We start from the raw sequence: 9239 nt of genomic DNA, 5'->3' as shown, positions 1-9239 counted from the left end.
AAGACAAGGACAGATGATCCAAAAATTGTTCCATGATTTTTTCCTAAAACAAAAAGCTAGAATGTGACTTTGAAAGGGTGAGGGTCATGTGTGAGGTAAAAATGAGAAGAGGTTGGGGCATTGAGCATTTTGTGTGCAAAACATTGAAATACAAATGTATCTTCATTCAGATTCCCAGAGTAAGCCACATGTATGTACACTGGACTACATATGGGCCCTTCAGTCAGCATTGGTAAGGCACAACCACATTCACACTGTGAAAAATAAGGCAGAACAGCAAACCAATACAATCAGCTGCTTGCTTGTAAAAAAAACATCTTGCTGTACAGTCATGGCTGTCTCCTCACTAGTGACCCATCATTCTCAACCAGTTGTAGCCTACTTACAAACAAAATATGATGTGCATAATCTTAAGCCTAGGTGCCATCTTTATAATTGTAGTTACCACTGGCTCTCCCTTTTCACTTGCTACCATGGGAGAGTAAGCGGTCACTAAAACATCATCTTAGTACTCTTGGATAGAATGCCAGACTATTGCCAGGGTCTACACAGTCCAGTTCCTTGGCTCTAGAGACAGCATACCCCAAGACATTTTACTACAGACACCCCTCAATTAAAACCTGCAACAGTCTGGCATCCAATGAACTGGGCAATAAAAAAAGACACCTCCCTTAGAATCACAGGTTCAAGAGCTGTATTGCACACACACACAACAGTGTGCATGACAGAGCTATACCACAATTCTGGCCAAATACCATTTAGCATATGCTACAATTGTTTCCTATATGTACTTTTACATTTGTATCTGACTTAAAAGAATCTGATTCAATAACAAATAATCTAGCACAATCACTGAGATAAAGAATCATAGAGAAGTAATTCACCATATTAGACCTCAGAAAGTCAATGGTTTAAAAAACAAACAGCTTGGAGAATGATATCATTACATGCAACATGTCATTTCCTACATTTTCCTACATATATAACATATTCACAGAAGTTCTGTGTTTGGTGATGCAGCCTTGTCAATCGATGTTGTGCTCAGAAAAGGCGTTTCAACTCCAGTGCATTCTGTGAAAATCGGCAGCACAGAAAGCTGCCAGTTTATACCAGCACTGATCACAAGTGGAGCCCTACAGTTGGCAAGGCAGTGGTCATTTTTTTCATTCTCAATGATTGGTCCTCATAGTTCTATGTGAATGTAATGCACAAACATGCCAGTGGCAAAATAGCCATTGGATACAAAAATGATTTTAACTATATGCAGCATTTAAACAAGAAAAGTTAAACAGGTACACATACATAAATTGTTGCATAGACTGGTGCACAAGTACAACTACATTACAACAGAGTCAAAATGTATAGAAGGCAAACACTCTCAAAACTCAACTACATAGAAAATAACATTTACTTATAAAGATATGCAAATTGCAAAATTTAAGGTACGATTTACTAAACAGCAGCACCAAAAAAACAAAGATTTTTTGTAACCAGTAAGGTCCTGATATACAATACAGTTTCATTTTCACAGAACAACATTTTCTATGGAATCATTCTCTGATTGCCAAGAATCACTTGGACAATGCCTATTCATATTTACAATTCAATACATGTGCAATTCTGCTTGTGGTCACTAGGTGGCATGGCTGAATGGTCACAGGAGTAACAGCTGATGAAGGTTTTCCACCCAGGATGCTTTGCTGAAGTCTCACTTTCGGACAAGCCCACGGGCCTCTGGGTACTGCTGTGACTCAGTTCCTTTCCCGCCAGCAGATGTTCTCTTTCCAGTTTTAGGTCTGAAAAGAAACACAAACAAAAGTTATAGTTGTAATGTGATTACATACAAAGATCTCATACCCCATGAAATATTGTTGTGAACTTCTTGTTCTATTCATTATTGTGTATCTCTATGCAACAGACAAGCCTATAGCCAGAAATTGAAGACAGGAAATGAGATGACCTTTTCTGGGACATGTGACCTAACTTCAGTTTTGAAACAAGCACACAGACACCATGAAAACAAACCCTCAATACATGGCAGTAATAATCTGCAGTTGTTGCTAACAGAGGAACCAATCTCACCGTGAAGACTTGCTGCCCTTTATCTTGTCCCTCCTCTTGCCAGGAGAGAAGAGGTCATGGCTGGCGTCCACCTCCAGGTTATCCTCCTCCTCCAGGGCCTTGTCCAGCGCGGCCTGGACGGTGGGTGCCACCACAGGACCCTCGTAGTCCCGCGTGGTGCGGGTCGGCATGTCCAGCTCCACAAACAGGATATTCTCTCCCTGCAAACACAGCAGGGACATGTAAAGAGAGGTTTGCAACAGAAAGGATGGATCCTCAGGCTCTGCCTCAGTTTTAGTATAAAAATAGACTATCTGGTTTAGGTGCCTTACTACATGTAGAAAAAACACAAATTCCACCTTACTTCCTCCCAGCCTTCAGGGAGACCATTTTCACTTCTAATCCAACCTTCCTCTCAGTCTGCGGTTACTTCACTCTCCCTCACTTTCCGTGACTCTACTCCCAATAACTACGGACACACACAAAGAAACAGACAGCACACTGAAAACAAAACCTCCATACAGAGGTAACAAGCTTCCCAAATACATCTGCACACGGGTGTTGTCCTGTTACCTTGAAGCGAGGGTTTCCGTTCATGACGGCTGCCATCCTGGCGTACTCTGTCTCAGGTCTGCGCCCACCAATGGCAGACACAGGTCTGTTGGCCATGGTGGAGGTACTGGGAAATACAATAGTCACATCAGAGTTAGTTATCTTACACATAATATGATATCACAGACACAACAATGAGGCCTTTCAGGTATAAGTAATTCCTGTTTTGATTGAACGGGGTGAAAAATCAGCATACCTCATATGATTGCAATGTTGTGGAGTGTTAGATGGCAGAATGTTACAAGGTGGCTTAAATGACTATGTCACATTTAGTGTTCTACTATCTAAGAATAGGCTGACAAATGAAAAAAAAACAGTACACAAACCCCAGAAAGAAACTTACTCAGCCTTTGAACAAGGTTTGAGTTTCCACGTGTCTTCTTCCTCCTCGAAGTAGGAGCGGTCCATGATCTTCTTCTTCTCCTCAGGTGGGATGAAATTCTCTATCACCAGGACCCTGAAGAACAAGAGCATTTGATTGCTTAAATGGCATTACAAAATGAATATAGCTATAGCTACATGTACAACAATTTATCTCTTGTATCAGTTCCTGTTGCATCTGCTGTAGTTCTCTGTGACTTCCTTTCTGCTCCTGTTCTTTGTTCCATGTTGATCCTGACCCTGTGCCTTTGTTACATGTCATGTAATTCAGACTTACTTGAGTTTGAGTTCCCTGGTCAGCTCCATCTGAGTCTGCTCTAGTTCCTGCCTGTCGTTGATATGAGCCTCCTGAAGGTCCTGGATCTCAGACTTCACTGCCTGGAGCTTGGCAAACAGCTGCAAGAAACATTTCCTTTCTTAGGTCAAGTTTTCTGGCTGCAAAACTGATCACTTTCTGCAATCATTTACATGTACATGTATTTCTGTATATGGAGAAGGGCAGACTGCAAGTTCTAACTGTCATAATGAGGCATGGTGGGCAGGGCCTTTGATGATTGGATGATCTCATGCTGCCATAGTCCAATCATGCCACTGCATTGTCAACAGTGGGGGAGGCGCTCAGTGCACCATTTCGAATTCTAAACAAAACTTCAAATGAAACACGGATAGGGCAGGGCAGTGACAAACAGAGAGAGAGTAATAAAGCTAAAAAGGCTTAACTCCAGGGTATGAGAAATTCTGACCTTTTTAAGTTTCTTAGTCTTGATGTCGACCTCCTGCTGTAAGGAGGTGTATGTTCCCTTCATCTCGATGGTGGTCTCCTCCTGCTCCTCAATCTTCTGCTGCATCTCCCGCTCCTTCCGCTTCTGCTCGGCAATCTCCTGGCGCCGCTGCTCCAGGGCGCGCTGCTGCTCGTTGGTGTGGTCCACGATGTTCTTCCCACCGCACAGAAGCTTGCTCTCCATGGCCTTGATCTTGTTCCCTAGCAAGTTTCTGTAGCAACAGGAAATCAAACATTTCATACATGACTTTTGGTGAATTTCTTGTTTTATTCATTATTGAGAATTTCTTACTGATTCTGTCTATGCATTTTTCTACTGGCTCCCATTAGGCAACAGACATGCATATACAAATTGAACAGGAAGCTAAAGACACTGTGTAAATAATATTTTCTGAGACCTTTGATATAACTTATTTTCCCTGTGTCTACATTGTAGTATGTGGAAATAACTATGGAAAAACAACAGGAAACTGACACACCAAAGATACACAGAGGTAAAAATGAGATAAACATCTGTCACCTATCTATCAACAATCTCCATACAGATGAAAACAGGACACAAGGATATTATGCAAAACAATCAGTTTAGAGTACATATGGCTTCTGATTTGATTTTTGGCCTAAATTAGTTAACCTTATGGGTTTTATATTCAGGGAGCGACAAATGTAGAACTCTAATCCAAGGAGATTATAGATTTGCAAAGAAAAAATTATCTTTCTAAAACAACAGCTATGGGAATTCATAGACAGCAGGACACACTCATCATCATACATTGTATTGGGGCAGTTCTGCAGCAGAATGACATCACTAGTACATAATCCAATCAGAAGCCATTTTTCATCATAACAATGTACATCATGTCTAGTCAGGTTGAAAAGAATGTATTTATCATGGGACAGTCGCTTCACACAAGGGGAGGACTGGTGGTACCAATGACATGTACTATGTATTAAAGAAAGAAAAGCTGATGATGTAAGAAGGGTAACAAGCCCAGAATTCTAGATAGCAGTTGAGCTATATGCAAAAGTACGAGAACCACCAAATCTACTTGGTGTGGCCCGATCCCATAACTCATGTCCTCACCTGGCCTCCTGCTGCCGTTTCAGCTCCTTGTCTCTCTTCTCCATCTCCTGCAGAAGTTTGTCCTTCTCATCAGCCAGCATGTTCTTATCCTGCAGGATCGCCCCCTTGTCTTTCTCCAGCTTCTCACGTTGTTCCTGCAAACAAGAAACCATTGGGATCTTTAAGACACAGACTGAGAAGTCTAGCATTCTCTTCTTGTGTCTCCATGAAACTGCAAAACTATTACAGGGCGGAAAATACCAACTGTGGAGCAATGAAAGCAACAGGAATTCATCTACAGAAGCAAATTTTTGTGCAGGAAGGTGCAGAAAATCAGCCAATGTTAATTGCTGGTGTGATACCACATGAAGGACAATCCGAATACCTTAAGATTTATGCTGGACTCGAGAGACATCTAGTACCAGAGTGGAGGATAGACAAAAAAGGGATCAACAGTACAACATGTGTAGTAGATTCTATTCATGTAAAATAACAGTTCAGAGAGCAGACCAATGCAATAACAAGATGTACACATGAGCATTTGATGATTACTAATGAAAGAGTCCATTGTAGAACTACACATAGTATTTCTAAAGTAGTAGGCTGTAAACTTCTGATATATCTGCATGGCATTATAAAATTACTGGGATGAAAATGTGGTTACATGTAATTTACATGCAACAGTCATACATGTGGAACACAAAGAAAGCATGTTCACTCCCTCTCTTTTCAGGCAACTACATGACTGCAGGCTTCAATGTGACAACAGGCATGGTTAGTTAGATGACACACCCACCTGTATGTACTTGTCTGTGTCTTCCTCAGAGATGTCCTCTTCTGTTTCATCTTCTATCTCCTCATCAGAGCCAAACTCACTCTTCTGGCGACTCCTCCTTTTCCCTTTCTTAGAACCCTTTTCTTTCTTTGCTCCAGGTCCTTTCTTGGCCAGTTGGGCTTTCAGCCTTGCGATTTCTTCCTGGAACTCTCGCAAGAGAGCATCTTTGGGATCTTCGTTAATCTTGGGCTTGTTCTTGATGCTCTTGGCTCGGTTTGCATACCGTAGTGTACTCATGGTCTCGTCATAGTTGTACGTGGCAGGACCGATATTTGCAACCATGACGGTTTTTGCGTTCCCGCCTAGCGAGTCTTGCAGGAGGCGTGTCAATTTGGAGTCACGGTATGGAATGTGCGTAGACTTCCCATCTACCAGGGCATTGATGACGTTTCCGAGTGCAGAAAGGGACAGGTTGATCTTGGTCGCTTCCTTCAGGCGCTCTCCGGTAGCACCTGTCTTGGCTTGTCGTTCGCTGCCGGCCAGATCGACGAGATTGAGCTTCCCCACGCGGATGTGGTTCTCCCCATCCTCTCTCACTTCGCTGCACTCCACGGTGATGATGAAGATCGCGTGCGATCGTGAACTGTGCTCGTTCATGTTGGTGGCTCCTATAGACCTATTCTGATTGCCCACATTCATGACATGTTCGATCTCTTTGGAACTCTTGGTTACAAATGAGGACAAGTCCTTGACATACACCCCTGTGTCTGGCCTTTCCTTTAACTCCAGTCTCTTGCTCTGGTCTTTGGCCAGTAGATCTCTGATCTCTTCTTGGTAGATTTCTAAGTAGGAAGCGCGTACAAGGTACTGTTGGTTCTGGGAACGGGATATCTGGGTAAAGATATGTTCAAATGAATTGGGAATCACCCCTCTCAGTTCCGGATCGGTCCGCACGCCCTCCATAGTCCAGGTTTTACCCGTGCCCGTCTGTCCGTACGCGAAGATGGTTCCGTTGAAGCCGTCTAGAACAGACTGCACAAGGGGCCGGAAAGTCTCATCGTAGAGTTCTATCTGTTTGGAGTTCCAGTCGTAGACGGCGTCGAAGGTGAATGTTTTGGGCGGCTCTGTGTTGCGGGAGTTCGGGTTGGTGATTTGGATCACCCCGCGGGGTACGTCCATGTCCACGCACCGCTGGTGACCGTCTTTTATCTCCTTCTGGTTCAGTGGACGACATCTTACAACCACCTTTACACTCTCTGCGTTTTTCTTCGACATGTTGGTTAAAAGTCCCGATACCGGTGGTACAAATTACTATCTGTCAAATATAATTTTTATGACGGTCTTGCGCTCAGGTTGATTTTAGATTTCCTCGGTAACGTTTATGCCTGAGAAATTACACCAGAAATGTTGCTATACCACCTCTGTGGTTACCATAGTTTCTATAGCCCTAGGGCGCATAGTTTCCATGACAGTAGAGAGGCACGGGACAAGAAAAACAAAGCTCGGTGTCGTCACCTACCATTCAGGATCTCCCTCTTCCGCCATTTTGGTTTGAAATATGCAGGTACGAAAAGAACCCGGATGTTATCGAGCGCGCATGGCATGACGTCATTGACCTCTACGGCTTACCCCACATCTAAGTGGTTTCCATTTCCCAAAGGCCTGTATTTAATATATTCAAAGCTTTTCCAACAAAGACAACTACCTACCTCCTGAACGTAATTAGTCTAATTTTATTGCAGTCATCATTTCAAACCGGCAAGGCGTACTGATAGATTTTATGACAGGACCGAGGAATCACTGACACTGTGATGTACACTGTGGAATAGGGTAGCGCGGCCATCTTGGATGTAGTTCTCCAAATTTTCAAAAATGGCGAAGAAGACCTACGACTTGCTCTTCAAACTATTGCTAATCGGTGACTCCGGTGTGGGCAAGACGTGTATCCTCTTCAGATTCTCAGACGACGCATTCAACACGACCTTCATATCAACAATAGGTAAGAGAATATGTCTGGAAAGGGTAGATTTGTGGCCCGAAAGGTACTTCGCCGGTCACGAGGGTTTTCAATCCTAAAATTTCACAGCTAACGGAGAACTTACGAGTTTATGTCAAAATATGTAACCCTTAGCTTATCACGAGTCCACATGTTATCTTTCTACTTCAGCTGCCAGCATCATCTAGAACGTAGCATAAGTCTAGATACCAACAACAACAAGGGGTCAGGCCATAAAAGTTTTGGTTGTAACAGATATGTCGTCCGGGATTTTTTGGCAGAGTTGAATATTCATCTAGGGAATTGAAACTTTGTCCTGGGGCAACTCGTCGTCATTTCTTTGTCTGTTGAAAGGAAATTCCAACGCCGTGCCTGTACATCAGGGGCTTACCGCCCACGCAGAAGACCTGATCTTTCATGTGCAGATGACGGGAAATTCTAGACTGGGAGATAGAAAAGGGTCACACCCACACTGTAGTGCCAAAACAGTCTTCCACAGTCCACACAGGCACGTCCCTAGGGAAGTGCCACCATGTCACCCCTGAGTCATGGCAAAAATTCGTACAAGGATTTGGTGTCATCTGTAAATTAGGACAGCTTGGATAAGGAATGCTTTTCTATTCTGTCAACCATTACCGTACTGGTAACTTGAAAATGTAAGGCTGCCACAAAAAATTATATCTGTCATTGCATCCAAGTTACAACTACATTTATACAGAGATGACTATTAATTTAATTACTAGTAACAAGGAAGTCTTCTGATGAGTAAGAGTCCAAATTCTGTTTTCCTCTGTGCATTTCATTTCATTCTATTGAATTTGGGATCACATTTTCATGACACAGATGAGGTAAAAAGAAGCTGTATAATTTATAAGAATGACTATTTGAGTTACTAGTACCTGTACACAAACTAGTCACTAGAATGATTCAATCTACTACCGCCGTACCGGTACTACTTGCATTAGTAATCTGTACAACATATTTCATTTTCAATTATTTATTTTTTAATTTCCTTATTATTACTCCGTGAAGGAGGTCAGGACCTCCGGACGGAGTGTTGTAATCGGCTGATTTTTCATGTTCGCAGTCAAAACACTGGGTTCTCTTTGTGTAATCGGCACGCAATTTGATACGCCGTCTGCGGGCATGCCCGTGTTGATGCACGAATGTGTATTTTTGCCGTTGCTGCTTTCGCGGTCAATGTAATATCGCAGACGCACCCCTACAATTACGAGGCGAATTGGAACGGTCCAGAAAAACGCGTTGTTTGGAATAGCGGGGGGGGAGGTAAAAGTTCATGCAGATACGGGGTGGTTTTTATAAGTGGTTCCAGATGTTTTTGCCCACGGTTAAGAGATGCCAAGTTTTTTGGAAGATGTTCGCAGCCAAAACGCATTCTGCCGTACGTCGCATATCTGTGTAATTTCGCATGTGGTGTTGCATTATGTCCGGGATGATGCACGTCTTTTTATTTTTACCGTAGCTGTTTTGATATTGGAGTAAATGCATATTTTAGAAACATCCCTACTTTTACAATCCTGTGGAATAGGCCGTAGGTTTAGGCAGTTGT

The 9239-nt window shown here is 42.8% G+C and overlaps 2 protein-coding genes across 2 annotated transcripts in view; one reads left to right on the top strand and one right to left on the bottom strand.

Annotated features, from left to right (window-relative positions):
• Positions 1–677: 677 nt before the first annotated feature.
• Positions 678–7242, bottom strand: LOC109480745 (kinesin-II 95 kDa subunit-like). The gene is made up of 8 exons (XM_019783024.1): positions 5695–7242; positions 4920–5053; positions 3798–4047; positions 3332–3450; positions 3017–3130; positions 2635–2740; positions 2083–2282; positions 678–1796 (listed from the first exon to the last, which is right to left on the bottom strand). The coding sequence occupies exons 1-8, from the start codon at positions 6946–6948 to the stop codon at positions 1709–1711; spliced, it is 2265 nt and encodes a 754-aa protein (XP_019638583.1). The 5' UTR covers positions 6949–7242; the 3' UTR covers positions 678–1708.
• A 143-nt stretch (positions 7243–7385) lies between these two features.
• LOC109480747 (ras-related protein Rab-10-like) overlaps positions 7386–9239 on the top strand; it is a 10564-nt gene continuing 8710 nt past the window's right edge. Inside the window, exon 1 of the mRNA XM_019783026.1 lies at positions 7386–7672. Within this exon, the coding sequence (XP_019638585.1) occupies positions 7546–7672 (127 nt within the window). The 5' untranslated portion in view covers positions 7386–7545. The remainder of the gene's footprint in view (positions 7673–9239) is intronic.

Source organism: Branchiostoma belcheri, unplaced genomic scaffold, assembly GCF_001625305.1.
Source record: "Branchiostoma belcheri isolate BF01 breed outbred unplaced genomic scaffold, Haploidv18h27 scaffold52, whole genome shotgun sequence".
In the NCBI taxonomy this organism is placed as follows: domain Eukaryota; kingdom Metazoa; phylum Chordata; class Leptocardii; order Amphioxiformes; family Branchiostomatidae; genus Branchiostoma; species Branchiostoma belcheri.
This window is presented reverse-complemented; position numbering and strand designations above follow the sequence as displayed.